Below are 20,007 nucleotides of genomic sequence, written 5' to 3'. Positions count from 1 at the left end.
CACATGGCTTACAACTTGTCATGAATTTAAGCAATAATTTTCTAGAAGATTCTGTGCCAGTACATGTTGTGAGACTAGCGAAATATTGTCCAGTTTATTCAGTGCGAGCGACTGCATTCTACGTTCTTGGTCTAATCGGTAGCACATACGATGGCGCTAACTTGCTTGCAGAGTTAGGTACGGACACATAATTTTATTATAGCTGGCTCACTAGTTATTTAAAAATTTTTTAATAACTATTTCGGATAAGTATTACATATTATTGGTCGCATTCCAGGTTGGTTTTGCGTGCGACATACGAGACATGACCAGTTTCCTATCATATCAGAGGACAATTATGCAATAGGAACTGAAAGCACTGAGAAATCCCACTTTTACGTTACATCGCCTGATCGAAGATTCAACGCATTGGATATCGATTTGAGCGAACATTCAGATCACACAGATCAGAGTACCGCTGATAGTGTGCACTCAGAATCGGCTAGGTTGAACAAGACTATTGGCGCTATTTGTATCGAAGAAAATCAAGATGTCGTAGACCATAAAATTAGTTTCGATAGACGCGAACCAGACAAAAGGAAATCTCACACGCTTCCATCGCAAGGCTGTTCTAGTTCTCACGAGAGATCCTTAACTGAATCGAGGACAGTTGATATCCTTCGAGACTGTTCCACATACGAACGAACCGGACATAAAATGCAAATGGAAAATAGACTGTTAGGACGAATGAACTCACTTGACCAAGCTCACGAAGGGAGGGTGAGGAACACAAGTGAATCTAGCACGAGCGGTGTTAGTAGTTGCGATTCCTTCTTAGGAAAATATGCTATTCCGTAAGTAAAATGTTCAATTCTTAACACTTCCTATATTTATTATCCTGATTATGTAACTATATAACTTTTTTTCTATTAATTGATCTTTTTTCGTCTCAATTTTTATTTGTATTGTATCAGAGAATGCAGGTGGACATTTTTATTTATTTTAGGGACCGCGTGTTAACGTTAAGCCCCATTCCCAGTTCTTCGAGTTTGTATGGCATGAAAACTAGTGTTCCGCATCGGCCGCGTCTGGCCGAGACGCAGAGACGCATATCCACTTCTAGTAAGTACTTTGTTGTACAATATTTTTTTTATTGGTGTTTTACTGTGTGCTGTATAATTACATATATAAATTATTAAATGTTCGACTTAGAGAAAAGTGTAAAAGAATTGTCTCGTTTTCATAAATATTAGTTGTTGAGCAGATTTTGCCTACAATAAGCAACCTACGATATGTTTTATTGGGAAATAAATTATTATTATTGTTATTTATGAAACATGATCATCATCAGGTTTTACGGGACCTGACGCGGCGAGCTCTCCTCCAACACAAATGGATATGTCCGGATATGCTACAATACAGTCATTAAATAAACACCGACGGTAAGCTACCCGCATTAAATAATTTTTGGATTGGTTAGGATTGGTTAATTGCAATTAATTGCCATTTCTTGTTCCAATTGAGTTAAACTTGTTGATTTATTTACAGACCGCACGTATCAGAGGGCGCAGCAACGAGTTCTAGCGATATTGACGAACTTGTGTGGCTTTTGCCGGACTTTAGCCGGCGTGGCAAACCCTACTCGTCGATGCGGGAGAAATCTAAGTCACATAGAGAACGAATGGCTAAACTCAGGTAAGATGTTATACAATGCCATTTGACGTAACAAACAAAATAATAACAGAACTGGATCAAATTTGCGATGGAAGCGAACGGTAGAAAGCCGGTGCTTTATAGTAAAAAAATAATTTTCGCTTCGTCCAGTCGACAGTTCTAATGTAACAAACATTAATCACACTAATATTATAATTGTGAAATTTTGATTGTAGGGATGTTGTCAATCACGTTGAAACTTCTGAACGGATTTTGATATACAGACAGGGCTGAGAGTTGACTTGGGTGACAGTATACTTTTAACCCGATTAAATGCTCCCTTGGCATTAAACAGGCATCTTGATATCCGGGTGGAGCCGGCACGAGCGTCTAGTACAAAAATAAAGTGGAACTAAGAAATTCCTTTTTTTGAAGTCGTTTGACATATGCAAATAGAATTGACTAAATATGTATACGTATGTAACAACAGCCTGGTGGAGGACGACTGGCGGCCGCTGTGGCAGACGGAGCGCGCGGGCGCGGCGGGCGCGGGGCGGGCCGTGCGCCCCGCGCCGCGCGCGCCCCGCGCCGCGCCGCCGCACTACATGGGCGTGTGCCTGCCGCTGCACCTCGCTGATATCTTCCCCGAGTGAGTCTATGCCGTGTCTATACTCTGTACTGTCGTAACGTCAGGGGCACGTGGCGCGCGTGGGCGCGTGGCGTGCACCAACGTTTGTGTTTTATTCATTTTCCCGAACGTTATATTAATCCTACTAATCCTATCCTACTTCCTACTAATATTATAAATGCGAAAGTTTGTAAGGATGTGTATGCGTTTTCACGCAAAAACTACTGAAACCATTGAAATGAAATTTGGTACGTACTCAGTTGGAACACTGGAATAACATATAGGGAACTTTTTATCCCGATATTCATACGCGATACGGACTTTCGCGGGTGAATCGGCGGGGCGCAGCTAGTATCCCATACAGGAAATTCTGTTTTCATAGAACAAAGTTTTTCTAGAAATGTACTTCCTTATTTCGTTTATAAAGTAAGGGAAAGCAAAGCAGAGGTTTTATGCTATAATAATCCAAATTATGATTTTATTGCAGCGAGGATATAAAGGCTGAAAATGTAAATGGCGATAAAATAGTTCCTAGTCGAACACGAGTACCGTCATTCCTGGACTCGAGTATCGCGAGCGCCGACAACAAGTCCCGCGCCACACCTGACAGTCAGAATATAGCCAATAAAGGTATTTCTGTATTATTATTTATTAATAATACTCAAATAGGCTTCTTACTCGGTTTAAAGGTAAACTCATTTAGAGTTAGAGCATGACATGTGAACTCGTTTACGTATCATTAGTTGTCCTGAACGCTTTGAGTTGTTATTGGTCAAATCGACCCTAAATGAAACGTTTTGTATGCCCTAAATTAAAACATTAATTTATTTTATTAACTTGTATCATCTTTTATCTAATATTAACAAAAAACAATGAATATAACAGATATCCCAGCTACAACTGTTGCGCATCGACCGCTGCCTCTAACAATCACGAAACCGGCGCTCAACGACGCAATGGAAACGGCCAAAATCATCGAAGAGAAAACCGCCGAAGAACACGCAAAAACGAATATCACAGCTGACAAAAATCACATTATCGTTAAGGACACAGAATGTGCGGAGGCGGGGCTGGTTAAGGATGTGAGCTCTAGCACTGCGGTGGGCAGCACGTTAGTGGGCACGTTGAGCCGGGTGGAGAGTAAGCCGAGCAAGTGGAGGCACGCGGCGAGGGATTGTCTGGCCTGCGTTCGAACTAGACCGCCGTCTTCTCATGAACTGCGCGAAGCATTTTTTGCAGGTTCGTTTCCTAGTGGGATTTATAACCGACCGATTACGCTTTAGCGCACACTCGTAGCAGAGAATTTACATTCCAAAATTAAATATATGTCTATAGCTCAACTATGCTCGAATTTGTAAGATGCCTGTTCGATTATGCATTCTATATGCGAGCCGCCTCCACCCACGCTCAGTATGCTTTACTGCTGGAGGTGACTACTTAGACCCTAGCTAGCTCTTCCTGTTTCTCGCCCCTTGCCCCGCACGATTGATCTATCTAAACGTCTTCGTCGAACGAATGTATAGACTATTAGACTCTGTTACTCGTTACACATTTTATGACTTATGTTAATTTTGAATGTATTTATAAATAATCACATTTTGTCTGTATGAAGATATGGAAGGAGTGAGCGCGACGGAAGACCGCACCAGCCCCCCCTCGCTCGAGCCGACGCCGCAGGCTCAACTGTTACACAACGTACTTTTTATGTCGAACCCCATACATTTAAAACAGGTTTGTAAAAACATTTATATACCGTAGTTTATACCATTTTTTATTTTAAGCACAAATGAGATAATTAAACATACGCTGAACATTTAATGCTTAAAAGCGTTCTATGAAAATACGTTTATACAAATTATAAGATGTTTTATGTTCGATACCCATAAATCATAATTTTTATTCAAGTTTAATCAATGTGATTAAAATTAAGATAATTGAGCAAATATATATCCGATGTAAAATATTCGAACTATTGTATCAATGTTAAGGCATTATAAGCATATTTCTTGTGGATTTTTTGTGGGTCCTAGATAGAACTCTTTTTCAAAAAATAAAAGAAAAGCCGTACCCTATAGGCCGGTCAACTAAATTACAAATAATGTATCAAAATCGATCTCACTTTGCTTTAATTCGGGTTCAAAGGTCAAAATTTTAGAGTTTTTAGATTTTTATAATACTTTACATTTTTTTTTAAATATATCTTACATATTGTGTCTTCGCTGCAAATAATTACGCGTAAGCGCTCACGGGCCGCGACGTAATAAAATAACCGGATATAATAAACGCGCGCAGACGCGGTCGGCGCTGTTGTCCCTGAAGCAGCGGCACCCGGACGTGTTCCGCAGCGCGTGCGTGTACTCGGACGTGTGCGCGGTGCTCGCGCGCGACACGTACATGCTGTGCGCGCGCCGCTTCCTGCAGGAGCTCTTCCTCGACACCAACTTCGAGTGCTTCGACGCGGAGCCCGCCGCCGTGCTCGCCCGCCACGGCGCCCCCGCCCCTCCCGCGCCCCCCGCGCCGCCGAACGTCGAGGCGTAGTGTGCGTGCACCCTCACACCTCACACCTTACCCCAGTGTATCGCATGCCTTATAGAATAATTGTATTTCAGTGCGCGGATCGCCTTCCAGTGCCGCTTTAATGGATGCGAGTTTAGTAATAAACGATGTTATGTTCCTTTCCGTGACAAATATATTTTAGACGATAGAAAACGATGTATACTTATATAGAACTGTTTTTTTTTATTTATAGTAGGGTAACGATCTTTTGTTATATGGAAATCAAATGGATTTCTAAATGTAAACAGTGGTTTCGTAAATGATACATGCGCATGTACGCGATGATCGTAAGAGATATTTAAATCAATAACGGTTAAAAAAACTTATATTGCGAGATGTTCGTTTGAGTGTAACCATCCTTATTTCAAATATTTAATACTAAAATATTGTTTTATCATAATTCCTTTGGAAGATTAATTGTATTCTTAATATAATATCAAACTTACGCCTTACATGTAAATAATTAATATGTCATAGAAATAGAATCTTTAGATTAACAACCTATGTTATCCATTGAAAACTTTTTGATAATTGGCTGTAAGCTTACATAATATGCTTAAAGTTTTATTTATTCTTTTGTTATTTAATGAATATGATCGTATTTTGGAATGGCGTATGTAATAGCGTATGAGTGTATGTGTGATTGGTATTCTAATTTTGAGTAATTATTAAGTTAGTTGTCTTTTAAGAATGACGACACTATATATCAACAATTTAACATATATAATTACTAATGTTAACCACCGCTTTTGAAAATATTATTGAAACTTGTCCATTGGTTAACATTTTTAAGTGAAATAAGCACGGTTCTCCAAAATACACATAGCCGCCACAGCCAAATTTCAATACTATCTCCATTACAGTATATGACAAGATTATTATATTAATTGTACATATGTTCCCCTATAGCTTATATTACCTAGTGATATACTTATCCCACCTTAACAATGTCTCCCATATTTAATTGATAAAACAAATTATATGACGCCATTGTGTTCAATTTACAACTTTCAGCATTTAATTTTCTATAATCCTTTACTGGTCAATTTCAACCTCTTGTTGTGTCTCTATCTTTAAAGGATATTTAATTATAATTTTAAGTATTAATTGTAGCATAAAATATCCGGGTATGTTTGACAAATGATTTATTGTTGATATTTCAAGATAAAAGTGTTAACTGACATATCATTTGCTGAACCCTTTACAGTATATAACAAGTTGTTCTCATAATTTGCAAATTTACATAACAGTATTTTGAAATAACGTAGCAAATTGTTATATTATCGACTACTCGAAGTAAGGTGCATTTATTAAAATATCAAGGACCTTCCCTGCGTTAATTTGTAAACAATTTGCTTGAAGGTTAATCAGTAAATGTTGGTCTGTGTAGCTTAAAAACAAACATAGTTTTATATAACTATATATACATATTCCGAAATGAAATACGTAATAGTCTAAAAGTTTTTGCTGTTTTCATTATAAAAGTTTATATTATAATGTATAAGTTGCAGTTTATTTGATACTAGTGCCATTGAGCCAGTTCCTTTTTAAATTAATAATAATATTAATTAATGACTTTACCGACTCCATATTATATTAATATTATCATAGTGCAGCTACGTCTCACCCATTACACAGTATAATATTATATAATTTTATACAACCTAAAAACTGTTTTTCATTTTTAGGACTCCCGTTTAATGTTTGTTATGAAGTCTTTATTTGGAAATTTGTTTGAATTTTTGACGTAATACATAATAAACTTTCACTATACTTTCAATTCGCAAATATTGAAAGCATTGATTCAAGGGTCAGAATTAATCTTATCTTAATATATAAACTATTTGTCCGCACTGAACTGCTTAACTGATTTTAATCAAATTGCACACCGTATGTAGTTTGATCCAACTTAAAAGATAGGATAGTTTATAATTTTATTATTTCACTTACGATTAATACTATCCGGGCGGAAACGGAGCGTGCAGTTAGTTAATGTATATGTAGTGAACAGATTAACCGATGTTCCCAAAATCGGAGGTTCTCAATTTATATGCTTTATTGTTTTGCTCGGTAATGCCGTGAGTTTTGAACCGATTTAAGTTAGTTTAGACGTAAAATGACTATAAGTAAATAAAATAATTAATGTGTTTATCTCTTCTCTATATATATAAAATTCTCGTGTCACAATGTTAGTTACCATACTCCTAAACGGCTGGATCGATTCTCACGAAATTTTGTGTGCTTGTCGGGCAGGTATATCTGAGAATCGATCAACATCTATTTTTCATACCCCTAAATGATAAGAGAAAGGCAGAAGAACGTTTGCCTGGTCAGCTAGTAAAATATATTATATACTTACAGATTGCATAAATTTGTCACTTATTAAAAAATTGACTCTCAATTTTGTTAAAAAGGTCATTTCAAATGAAAAATTTGGGTATATATTTGCTTTGCTTAAAGATCTACTATAGCGCTGGGTGGCTGCCCTTAACCCAGTGAGTAGTAGCCTTATAATGTTGTCATGAAAGAAGGTAAATGGGTCCATCAACGTTAATTCACGTTATTCTACGGTAGCAATTGATATTTATTATTTAGTGATTTATATTTTGAACAATAGCTATTTAATGCTTAATCTATGATATTATTCTTGAGATCTTGTAGCTATAACCACAGAACAATAAGTACAAGTACAGAAACATCATTTCCCGTTACCAATCATAGAAATAGCCAATCTTTCTGCGAAGCAACTAAGTTCAACTTAGCTTGCATACGTGTTCAGTGTAGGAATATCTCGCTAACGAGATATTCCCACGAGTTTTGCCGATTTCTTCTACGCGTAACTCTGTTGCTTTGTGACACAGAGTGCCGCGATATCTATAGCGGTAGGGTTGTATAATATGTCCGAAAAAAATTAATAAATCGAATTTGAAGGCACTTGTCGCTGTAGGTATGGCCGAGTGGTGGAGACCAGCTATAACGTAGTATGTCACTCTATCTTAGCTGTATAACTTTGTAACTACTGTTCACTTTTTTTTTACAGAGTAACTAGTTCGTAAGCTGTGATTGATACTACGGAGTAAGTACTAATATAAATATATATAAAATTCGTGTCACGTTGTTTGTCCGCGATATGCTCTTAAACTACTCAACCAATTTTAATGAAATTTGCACACCATGTGCAGTTTGATCCAATTTAAATGATGAGATATAGTATTTTCTTGTGTTTGATTTCGCGCGAGTATTATACATTTAGAAATTAAAAACTTTTTAACGGATTTTAAACGCAATTTATTCATTTTATTACATACATATTACATAGTGTTCGAAACGTCGGGTTAATAATATAATGAATAAATCGCGTTTAAAATCCGTTAAAAAGTTTTTAATTTCTAAGATGAGATATATTATTTTAATTATTATAAAAGAATACCCGTCGGAGCCGGGACGTGCAGCTAGTATACTTTGACAAGTAACTAGTTCTGACTTCTCAATATATAAGTGTATAATCTATGTCTCAATCTGTGCTTGAAAATTGAAATTTGACAGCGTCAATGACATCTAAACCTTTGAAAGACATGAAATATCGGGAAAAGTATATTACAAATAAAATAAATAAATAAAGACATTGTTGTAAATTTATACATATTTTTTAGTTTTTTTACAAATTGCTATCGACTGCAAATTTCAGTAGGTACTTCACAGATATTTTAATGGCAGATCAAGAACGATTACAGCGTATTAAAGGTTATTTTTTTTAAATATGATATTTAGTAAAAGCTATTGTAAGGTACTATGGAAATAATTATTTAAATTTTAGCCGGTGCATTTTTGGCCTCTGTAGCTGGAATATCAGCATTTGTGGGCTTTGGAGCTACATTATCTGCAGCAAGGAAATCAGATCCAAAATATTTCAACAAAGGTTCATATAATTTATGTGTTCATTTATGTTACGGTGATGGGCCGTTTTTATCGATAATACAGTCGACACTTAACAATCTGACCCCTGTAATTAATTGTAATTCGAAATATGTAAAAATATTCTATAGTTATTTTTTACAATCTTCACCTCAATATAACACAATTGAACAGCCAAATACCTTTATGTTCCATCACAATTTTGCGACACTAATTTCTTCTGTCGGTTAAATCTTTTTCAATCCAATTGATTTAATTTAGTTCATATCTGATGAAACATAAGCTTTTTATTGTTCTTTAATTTACTAAATTCGACATGCATATATTTAATTAAGGTTTACAGGGTGGTGTGGAATTAGCTGATGCAGGAGCTATACTTGCTTTGAGAGCTCTTGGTTGGGGCACACTTTATGCATTAGCTGGTACCTCCTGTTTGTGTTACGGAATATGGAAATTATCAGGTGCAAGAGATGTGAGTTAATTCATTTTTCTTCTTATATTTGATGGTCAAATATGATAACATAAATACATAAGATAATTATATTAATAATTCCATATATTAGAAAGGTTATCTTGACTCATTTCCTAGGAGTTATTGCTCCATACTGAGATCTTTTATTCATTTCTTGTTTTTATGATTTTGCTATGTTTTTGCTTTTATGATGTTGAATGCTTTGCAGCTCAAGGAGTTTAGAATTAAAATGGGGAACTTGCTGCCTGTTTTACCAAAGAATAATCCACCACAATCAAGAACTGAATTTAGTGGACTTAATGATCTATTGACATACTTATCAGAAGACTATGGAAAAAAGAAATAAAACTAAAGCATGTGTATAATAATTTATATAAACTTAGAAGTAGTTATAATAAATAGCTAATTACTTAAATCTTGTTTAATTAGCATTTCTTCTTTATATGCAGGTCCTTTATTGCAGCTTTTATTGCATGTATATATAGCTAATATGCCCCAATCAATGCTATTGATCTCAATGCCAATGTTGATAAAATTCAGAAGCTGTGGCATAATCTAAAATCAAAGTGAACATTCATTAAAACAAATAATCATTACTTGTCTTAGCCATTCATTTATGCATATTACCTGAAACTCAAATTGTCTTGGTTCATTACAGTATGAGCATTTAGGGATGTCAATATTATCTGCTTGAGCTGTTATCCATAAGGGAACACCACCTCTATCATAGCGTAATACTTGATCTGGGTGTCGTGCTATTCTTTTACTAAATTTGTTGAAAACTTTGTCATCTGGGATTTTCCCAGTGTATTCTTCCAATTCACTCTCATTAATGTCACTCATAGTGCCAGCTTTTTTCTCTTTTATTAAATGTTTTAATTTTTCCATCTCCTGATTTTCATCTACATGTTTAACTTTTTCCTAATGAAAATAACAAGAAAAGTAAGTTAATTTTGTTGGTTATAGACACATATAAACATTTTTGTTTAGATATTTGTACTATCATATAATTTTATACATTTATTAGACAGTATAGAAATAAAACTTTCATATTATGATTTAAGTCAAATACCCATAATAACCTGAACAAATTTTTTTTTAAAGTTCCATCAGTTTTTATCTGTACAACTCAACTGTACTAGTCATTCTAATTTTAACAATTAAAATTATAACATACTTGATCTTCTTCATCCACAATCAGTTCCCATTCTTTAAAAAGTAATGATTTTGCAGCTTCTGTAACTATGAAGTTACTATTATCTGTCTGAAAACAATAGAATATTATTGCTGTGTTAATTATATGGATAAATTATATACATTTAAGTTGTTATTAATTATAAAACAATATGTATTACCTCATTTGAGTTACAACACAATTCCTTGTGTCCTTTTTGCCAGTGTATTATTTGATGCTTTCTACTACAGTAAAATTCTTTCTTACATTTTGCGCAATGAGAAGGTGCCTTGACACCACAAACATTACATAATTTTGGCCATTTATCCATAGGAAATGTCTAAAAAGCAAGAATATTTAAATAGAATACAAATTGATTTTTATAAAAAAATATTATATGTACTTTTAACAACATCTTAACATTGTACCTCATTTTGGTCTTCCTTATAAGGTTCAAACGAATAGAAATCGTTCTTCCGTGGTAGCTGACTACGGAACACCTTGAAGTTATTTGCAGAATTTGGGCGGCAACATTCTCCATTTTTACACACAAAAATAAAAATAGTTCTATGAAAACTGTCTTCTTTTTCCTCATATGGTGCATAAACCTGCTCAAATATATTCAACATAAGGAATAACATACACCTGTGTAGGACTATAAATAAGTTGGCTTTTACCTACTTGACATAAAAATATCATAACTTCATTGCATTGATTGCAAGTAAGTTCAGAGGGGGCAGGAATATTTCTTAAGTCTAGCCATGCTGGTTTGCCTCCGACTTTACTTGGAAAAAACCTTGGGTGTAAAAGCCAAGATTCTTTCTCGTCTAAAAAACCTATATCCACAACATTCTCAGTCATATTGCAGAACTCGCGGAAACGATAAATGCACTGTTAATGGTTATACAGCTGTATATATTGACTTAGCAGGTTTTTAAAACACAAATTTGGATTTTCTACGAAGGGTTAACAAGTTAAATGAATAGTTTTAAATTAAAGCGAATAAACACAAGTGTGTACTGTACACTTGCATAAAAATAAGTTAACACGTGTGACGTGACATTTGATAACTGACATTTCGTAATATTATCCCTAACTCTCTGATGACATTGTTATTATTTTGTTATTGTTACATTGTTAAATAGCAACTACCAATAGCTTTACCTAGTATAAATTATATTATCTTTGACTTTTCGCAATATGGCTTTCAGTTTATTGGTCATTGATAGTTTTAGATATTACTAATTAGACGGATCAAAAAAAAAATATTTTTGATAAAATTAGTTAGTATAGATAAATTAGTTCTACTCAACTCAACTCAACAATTAGTTCTACAAAATGTAGTATTAGAGTTTCAATTTCCTTCCAAATTAAATGGTTAACGTCTATTGTAATTCATAATTGTCAACGTCAAGTGTCAAATGTCAACTGTCAATTAATATCAAAATAACAATGTGGTCTAGATATTATTATTTTTTTTAAATATAAGCATTTAGTATATAATAAATCAATACAACAGTGATACTTGTATATTATAAAATGAAGGATAAAACTAATATTTTAGAACTATTTGCTTGTGCAAAAAATAGGGAAACTTACCTTAAAGTTTGTGCCCCAATGGTTAGGTATAGTAAAGTGCAATTTAGAAACCTCGTAAAAATGTTAGTATTATTATTTTAAAATTCTTACTAATATGTAAAATATTCTGTTTTTCTAGACATTGTATTACGTCTTGTTCAATTTCAGGTACGACGTCGATTTAACTTTTACCCCAATGATTTTGGCAAACTCTTTTTGTCAAAATTCAAAGGCAAGATCTAATGAATTTGTAACTACATTTGATGATACTCCATTGATAGTGCAATTTGCGGCCAATAATGTCAACGATTTCGTAGATGCTTCTAAATTAGTTTATCAATATGCAGATGGTGTTGATTTGAACTGTGGTTGTCCTCAAAGATGGGCTATAAAAGATGGATATGGCAGTTCATTACTATCTAAGCCGGAAATAATTCACGACCTAGTAAGATGTGTCAAGAATAGTCTTCCACATGACTTTACCGTTTCTGTTAAAATTAGGATAATGAGTGAATTAAAAAAAACAATAACGATGTGCCAACAAATGGAGAAATGTGGAGTAGATTTTCTCACTGTTCATGGTCGGACTCCCACTCAGAAAAACAGTGAGCCTATTCATGTAGAGTCTATGAAAACTGTTTTGAGCACCCTTAGCATACCAATAATAGCTAATGGTGGAGTTAAAACATTGGATGAAGCTGAACAATTGTACGAAGTTCTTAAATGTGATGGAGTTATGTCGGCTAGTGGTATCCTTAGTAATCCGGCAATGTTTAGTGGAGAAACAATTACTCCCATGAGTTGCATAATGGCTTGGATGAATTTGAAGAATATAAGTGGGGATAGAATAAGCTTTCAATGTTACCATCATCATTTAGTTTTTATGCTAGAAAAATTACTAAGCAAAAAACAAAAACAAGTTTTTAACTACCTCAGTACTTTCAAGGATGTTGATGATTATATATTGACTCATATACTTGATAGTGATATTATAGAAAATAAACATGCAATTGGTAACTTTATCTCTTGTGATTTTGATGAGAGTATCACAAGTAAGCATGGAAAGAAATGTAGGGGTTGTGGGATGAGTGTATGTTATTGTTCATGTATTAATAATTATGACTATGAATCTAGGGATGGTAATTTTTTTAGTTCTTATGTTAATACAAATGATGATGTGGACTATATGGATAGTAATATATTTGAAGAAAAAATATTATAGCTATTTAACATGTTGTATACTTTTTATTTTATTTTTACCTTCCTTCATATAATTTTGGTAATGTACATAGGTATGTAACCTATAGAAACACATTCAACACTTCTGACAATGAAGAAACTGTCCACCAACAAGCGCAACCTCAGATTATGCCCAGACTCCACATCCCAATATTCAGTAACATTGTTTGTTCGTTTAGTTGAGACTTGACAGCATAGACCATAGATTATATACTAACATACAGACTAGGATACACAATAATATATAATATGTTGAGAGTTCACAATATGGCCTTGTGTATGTTATTATATTACGTGAAAAAAGAAGCATTTTTTAAATTTTCAGAAATATTTAAATTAGTATATGATCCTACTAATCCTACTATCCTACTATATTATATTATATTAATATCATAATATTATAAATGCGAAAGTTTGTAAGGATGTGTGTGCGTTTGTTGCTCTTTCACGCAAAAAACTACAGAACAGATTGCAATGAAATTTAGTACGTAGATTACTGGACAACTGGAATAACATATAGGCAAGTTTCTATCCCGATATTCTTACGGGATATGGAATTACGCGGGTGAAACCGTGGGGTGCAGCTAGTATTAAATATTTTATTCCATAGATGAAATAAAACAACCGCCATATTGTAGATAAGGAAAGTACTTTATGTTACTTATATACTTGTACCAAATCGCGGTCGTGATTTATTTGATAGATTACTAGCTTTCCGCCCGTGAATTAATAACAAAACCCGCTTAATTTCCGTTCCCAAGGGTTTAAAGCCATTTCTATATCCTTGCTCAGGTCTCAAGCTATTTTATCTTATTCTGTATTTCACCCAAATTGATTTGAGGTTTGGACGTGATGAAGAGGCAGACAGACAGAGCTACTTTCGCTTTTATATCCATGGTAAGCTGTCTGATAATCAATTGATGTACTTTTCAACTTTATTAAAACATAAATCGATACTGGCATAACTATCAGATTGTGATAGTGAATAACATCACCACTGCTTAAAACGGTGAAGGAAAACATCGTGAGGAAACCGGCATGTCCAAGAATCAAAAGTTCGACGACATGTGACATCTGCCAACCCGCACTTGGCCAGCGTGGTGGATTATGGCCTGATCCCTCATAGGAGGCCTGTGTCCCAGCAGTGGGAACATATATGGGCTGATGACGATAACTATCAGATTCCAGATTGTGCTGTAGTAAGATAGAAGTAAGCTTTAAGTATGCTGTATACTGGCTACACATTTATGTATGCAGATTGATGAGTAATAGGCACGTTAAAAGGAATAAAACTACAATGTAAATTTTACTTTTTCTTTTAATCGATTTGGTATTGTAAAATATTAACCGTCGATCAAAGTGTACAAAATTACAGGCCTTTATAGTGATTATAGGTATTTCTGGCATATTAGATTAATACCTCATTTCAAGGTACTTTTCCGCACTTGCAATTATTGTATGTTGCGGAAGTTATAAAATACAATAATTATAATATATATTGCTTATTTTGATGTACCATAAGTGACATATTGTACTTAATATGTATATAAATTACGTAAGAACATTCTATCTTATGCTATAAGTAGTTAACTTTTATACAAAATACACGATCGGATGGTGATCGTATTAAAAAATCAATCGTAATGATGTGGCGAGCAATAAAACGAATTTACATATTTACATGAAATAAAAAGTTAACAGTCCTGCAAAAAATAACTGAATATAAATAATTAAAAATGTCACAAAGGCAAAAATTGTGATTGTACTATATTTTTGAGGTATTAGGAAAATAGATAGCTGTATTACCTATGTAGGTATTTATTTGATGATTATTCTAGTAATAATCCATATTATATTGGTGCTGTATTTGTGCGTTCAGTCTAGTGATTCAAAACAGAAGGTGTTTGAATAGTTATAAAATACAATCACAAATCTGATAAAATTACAAGAAAAAATAAATTATATTTTATGTAAGTATCCTATACTAAATCAAGGAGCACAAAACAAAACATTGACAAAAATCTGTAACAGTTTAAACATTAAGCTTCATATATTGATGCTTAAACTTTATAAATTCCAATAACAATAACAAGATTGAGAAATAGACTCTGATAAAATTATATGGAAATAAACTATTAATTGATTAATTTACAACAAAAGACAGATCATTGTTAAACAAACTTCAGGCACTAAAACAATTACTTACATGTGTGTTTCAGATTAAGTTAAAAATATTTTTGAACCCTATCAAAAGGCATTTTAACCACTAAGCAATATTATGTTAATGCATAAGTTCATTCATTTAAGCTGCAATAAAGGTATGAAAATATAATTATCATAATATCATTAACACACATATAAATGACGGTAAAGTATACAATCTCCCTAAACATTTTAGCAGTAATTAATCATTATATTAAAATTGAACTTGTTACAAAATTATCAGTTTCGCAAGTAAATGCTTGGTATAAAATATACAGATCATCAGTTTACAGGTGAATGCATATAAAATTTTATTGCAAGAATATTAAATATAGAAAGAGCTGCTGCTTAGTTCTACATTATGTATAATTTATACCTTCTCAGTTTCTAAGACTGACACACTTACACATTAAGTATACCAGGACCTATAATTACGCTTGCCAATCGTCACATTACAAATCTCAGCCTTTTCGAATAGGAGAATCATAATTATTTGAAATTGGAATATAAAATATTAACTAGTAAACTCGGTGAATTAAAATTACATGTAGTAAATAGTCGGTCAGTTCTCAACGCGACTGACGTGAGCGACTACTACTCTACGATGTGAAGCACCATTTGTTCTAGCATAGGGATAATGTACACAGTTCATTCTAATCTAATTAACATTAGAATTAAGTTGGTGCACATACGCACTTACTTTCCAATTATTCATTAGGAACAATGATTTACTAATATACGAATATTTCATTAGGATAACTTAAAGTATTAAAATTATTTTCGCGCTTTTGGCACTAATACTAATTTAATTTCGTGTTTTATTTTGAGTGTTCAAGTTTTTCAATTATTTTGATCTAATGATCAAAGATGTAATGGAGAACGGGGGTGAATTTTAATGACAAAGTCAAATAGTTACAATCAGACAGAATAATAAAATGGCAAAATATAACTGTTACATGTTCTTTGGTGAAATGTCAATCATTTTACTTGTAAGTATGTTGCAGTTAACAATGCAAAAATATATTAAGTTACCTGCAAGTACATAGTTCTTTTTAAAAACTACAATGATAGGAAGATTATAGTCTAGTTTTACACAGAATATTTATATACAAACTATATACACGCTCTTAGAAAAATCTATTAAATTATATAAAGTCGATGGCGAAATATTTCATTTACAATAGACGTATAGGTAAGTAAAAAAATTGAGCATTAGCGTAAAAAAGGCTGAGACCTTAATAAAGTATTCCACGGCCTTCTATTAGAACTAGATAGTCTTAAAATGGATGAATTCTATGTAAGTACTTAGTACTTAATTAAATCGCATTGCGCTTATACTAAAACTATAATACAAATATACACTTTAATGTCCTTAATCTCATAGCCACTGAATGAGACGAGTCGATTCACACGAATGTCTCTTTAATTTTAAGAATACTCTCACTTGATCACAAGACAGGAATCACATTATGCGGCGGGAAAACACGCATCTGGATGCGCGTGTCAACGACTGCTTTGAGGTGTGAAAGATAGGGTAGCGCTCAAGTACATTCTATGATAAGCGGCTGGCTGGATTCTATCACAGTGGGTCGGGTTTCAGATGACGCGGAGTAATGCTGCTCGTGTTCAGGTTGCGACGGCATAAGCCCGCGGTACTGACCGCCGGGCCCCGGCGACATTTGTCCGTGGCCGGTTAGATGAGGCGTCGTCGTGTGAGCTTGTCCTGCAATCATCGTCTCCCCGTGCGACATGCTGCGAGCCCCACCGGTCATCACCCCTCCTTGCGTGGCTGAGTGCACTTCATAACTTTCATGCCCCTCTCTCTCGTGGCAGTCTTTGTCGACGTTACCTGCAAAGTGCACGCGAAAATGAAATCGGTCGCGTTCAGCAAGAGCGCAAGTGAAAGTTGTGGTTCACCTACGGAGAGAAAGTGCATCGCGGCGTATTTAGATTTGCGTCTGTGTTATATTGTGCAATATATTTAAATGTTGTTCATGTGAAATATAAATATTTTTATGTTAAAATTCAAAAATTGAAAAAAAGTTATGACGAGAAGTTTTAGCAAAAAAAAAAAACTTGATAATTTCGAACAATAATAAGTAAAAACATACCCATGCATTCAGTATTTGCAGCGTTAGTTATAGCTAGCACTTCTTCAATATTATTTGGTTTGCAACTAGTAGTCTTCCAGTGTGTCCTTAATCCTGAAGCGCTGATATATTTCTTGTCGCAGCCTTGGCAAACATATGGCCTGTCGTTTGTGTGGAGCCTTTTGTGAAGTTTTAAATGCACAAATTGTGTAAACTTCTGCATACATAAATCACATGCATATGGTTTTTGTCCAGAATGCAGTCGTAAATGAGTTTTTAAATTCGATGTTGATGAAAACCTTTTCTTACAAATATCACATTGATGTGGTTTTTCGCCAGTATGCACTAAGTGATGCTTTTGTAAATGAGCAAGTTGAGTAAATGACTTATTGCAAACATTACATTTAAAAGGTCTCTCTCCGGAGTGTGTCCTCAAATGCACCTTTAAGTTTGATAACTGGCCAAATGTTTTACAACATACATTACATTCGTAATGCATTTTCCCATCTTTTTTCTTTAAAGGATAAGGTAGGCTTCTATACCCTCGCGAGGATTGGGAATTAGGGCTCATAGGTGCCATCATTAAATTGCATGTACCGTCAGGGCTTAAGCTACCATGTTGTGGTACTAGCTGTCCGTTTGCATTAGAATTTTGGATTAAACTTAACTGCGAGCAATTTTTGAGTGTTATAACACTAGTTGAAGATGGATAGTGATGATTATTTTGCCCATTTTGATTCCTCTCGTATTGATGAGACGATGTAACCGTTGGTGAATATGTAGTGGGGGGAGATCCAAGTTGCGTGATGATTGTGGAATTTGGTGGCGAATATAAACTATAAGAATAATTTGGATAATGACTTTCATAGCGCGTTTCCCTTATTTCCCGTATCTCTCGAATTTCTCGTATTTCTGTGGTGTGTGGTATAGAGTGCGGTGGAGAGGATGAATACAACGACACCGAGTTAGGTGTAGGAAGTTGTTGAGGTAATGGCAGTAAAGATGGCAAAGGTGTCAAATTGGAGCTTGAGTCGGGACTACAAGCATTTCCATACCTTTGGCTTTTCTTGTAGGAATATGCCATTTCAGTTGGAGATGATGGAGGTGGTGTTGCATTTGGTTGTCTTCTGTTTGGATCGTTATTGTTAGTATCAATTCTGTTTCCGGTTAGAATCGTTTCCAAAATCCTTGTATCTGGTGGAGAGTATCTCATTAATGCGGGTTGTGGGGAAGGTGATAATGCACCATCTTCATAGTATGGTTTACTTAAAGGAACTACAGTGTTTTGTGATGATTCCAATACAATAACCGTGGAAGTTGCTGGGTCACGTCGGGGTGGTGACAAGTTTTGTGGTGTAGTGTTAGCTAGTTCCTCAGAAATAATTAACTCCTTTTCACTTTCACAATCCATATCTTTGTGATTTTGATATTGATATGCTCTCGGCATTTTTATTTTAACCTTTCGATATTCATTTCGATGCATATCTTGATCAACTTTTTGAACGATAACAGTTTCTTTGGGCTCGTTTGTCTTATTTGAGCAATCTAAAACATAATTTTCAACATCAGAGTCACTTGAATCTTCCGGTGGTGTAAACTCGTCATGGTAACCATTACTATGATAACCTTCATCAGACCTAACAGAACCATCGTTGGGTGTTAGTTGGTGTTCATAATGAGAGGGAACACAATGAGGAAGACTTGGTGATTTACTTCCAAACTTTTCTGGGTGGTTTAAAGCCATTGGCGAAGGTCCACGCATATCACGTTGACTATGGCTTAAGCTTGGTGATCTGTTGTTATGAAGTCTAGAATTTTCCATTTGGTGTATGACTACATGAGATGTACTTTCCTTGTGTTGATGTATTATTAACGTTTGATCTCTGTGATGTATTTTTGGCGATGGTGGTTGCATCAGTGAGCTTGGCGATATTGGTCGCTGCTCATTTATGAAGTGAGGGCTTTCTATTTTAGGAATAATTCCGTTTGTAGACAGATCCATTCTAGCGACAAGCCTTTCATTCTTATTCATACATCTAGGGTCATCCCTTTGCAAAATTGCTGTAGGTTCGAGGCATTTATCACCCGCTTCGCGTTTTCTTCGCCTATTTGGGACTTCGGCTTCTAATAATTCTTTTGTATTGGTTAGACCAAGAACATATTTCATGTGATTGAAAGCTATTTCAGGATGTACCGGTGCAGGAGGTAGTCCATATGCTTTTTTGATTGTTTCTTCTTTACCTACAAAAATTAAGGTAAATAAGTTATAGGAAACTGTGGAGCACTCATTATAGTTATAATTTCGTTATTAATGTCTTAAGAAATTGCATAAATAGATTTACTTACATATTGAGTATGTTGCTCTTTCTGGATCAATATCGTATCCTAACCTGGTTGCAAAATCCTTACAGTACCATACCATAAGTTCTTCATTCGGCATGATGTCCCTAAAATTGGCACAAGTTCAATTATTATTTTTTTGACATGAAAAATAAAGTAACGAAGTGAAGAAGTGAACAGT

At 34.5% G+C, this 20,007-nt stretch overlaps 5 protein-coding genes across 7 annotated transcripts in view; 3 read left to right on the top strand and 2 right to left on the bottom strand.

The window, feature by feature from the left end:
* Positions 1 to 6: 6 nt before the first annotated feature.
* Positions 7 to 6,479, top strand: LOC119831291 (rapamycin-insensitive companion of mTOR-like). Its single transcript, XM_038354593.1, has 10 exons — positions 7 to 177; positions 278 to 833; positions 986 to 1,101; positions 1,331 to 1,421; positions 1,528 to 1,674; positions 2,123 to 2,281; positions 2,748 to 2,890; positions 3,146 to 3,499; positions 3,873 to 3,991; positions 4,553 to 6,479. Exons 1-10 carry the CDS (start codon positions 21 to 23, stop codon positions 4,796 to 4,798), a joined length of 2,088 nt encoding a protein of 695 aa, XP_038210521.1. The 5' UTR covers positions 7 to 20; the 3' UTR covers positions 4,799 to 6,479.
* Positions 6,480 to 8,363: 1,884 nt separating this feature from the next.
* Positions 8,364 to 9,584, top strand: LOC119831444 (transmembrane protein 242-like). The gene is made up of 4 exons (XM_038354782.1): positions 8,364 to 8,560; positions 8,634 to 8,735; positions 9,067 to 9,203; positions 9,412 to 9,584. Exons 1-4 carry the CDS (start codon positions 8,527 to 8,529, stop codon positions 9,547 to 9,549), a joined length of 411 nt encoding a protein of 136 aa, XP_038210710.1. The 5' UTR covers positions 8,364 to 8,526; the 3' UTR covers positions 9,550 to 9,584.
* On the bottom strand, positions 9,577 to 11,466 carry LOC119831443 (programmed cell death protein 2-like). Its single transcript, XM_038354780.1, has 6 exons — positions 11,059 to 11,466; positions 10,806 to 10,985; positions 10,559 to 10,717; positions 10,381 to 10,467; positions 9,831 to 10,124; positions 9,577 to 9,758 (listed from the first exon to the last, which is right to left on the bottom strand). Exons 1-6 carry the CDS (start codon positions 11,236 to 11,238, stop codon positions 9,606 to 9,608), a joined length of 1,053 nt encoding a protein of 350 aa, XP_038210708.1. The 5' UTR covers positions 11,239 to 11,466; the 3' UTR covers positions 9,577 to 9,605.
* Positions 11,467 to 11,827: 361 nt separating this feature from the next.
* Positions 11,828 to 13,192, top strand: LOC119831147 (tRNA-dihydrouridine(20a/20b) synthase [NAD(P)+]-like). The gene is made up of 2 exons (XM_038354411.1): positions 11,828 to 12,038; positions 12,124 to 13,192. Exons 1-2 carry the CDS (start codon positions 11,917 to 11,919, stop codon positions 13,175 to 13,177), a joined length of 1,176 nt encoding a protein of 391 aa, XP_038210339.1. The 5' UTR covers positions 11,828 to 11,916; the 3' UTR covers positions 13,178 to 13,192.
* A 1,304-nt stretch (positions 13,193 to 14,496) lies between these two features.
* The window catches only part of LOC119831066 (PR domain zinc finger protein 1-like), an 18,624-nt gene continuing 13,113 nt past the window's right edge, over positions 14,497 to 20,007 (bottom strand). For all 3 annotated transcript variants that reach the window (XM_038354307.1, XM_038354309.1, XM_038354308.1), the window contains 3 exons: positions 19,833 to 19,933; positions 17,508 to 19,727; positions 14,497 to 17,245 (listed from right to left, as the gene is read on the bottom strand). In XM_038354307.1, the coding sequence (XP_038210235.1) occupies positions 16,938 to 17,245; positions 17,508 to 19,727; positions 19,833 to 19,933 (2,629 nt within the window). In that variant the 3' untranslated portion in view covers positions 14,497 to 16,937. The remainder of the gene's footprint in view (positions 17,246 to 17,507; positions 19,728 to 19,832; positions 19,934 to 20,007) is intronic.

The sequence above is a fragment of the Zerene cesonia genome, chromosome 13 (genome assembly GCF_012273895.1).
Source record: "Zerene cesonia ecotype Mississippi chromosome 13, Zerene_cesonia_1.1, whole genome shotgun sequence".
Classification (NCBI taxonomy): domain Eukaryota; kingdom Metazoa; phylum Arthropoda; class Insecta; order Lepidoptera; family Pieridae; genus Zerene; species Zerene cesonia.
This window is presented reverse-complemented; position numbering and strand designations above follow the sequence as displayed.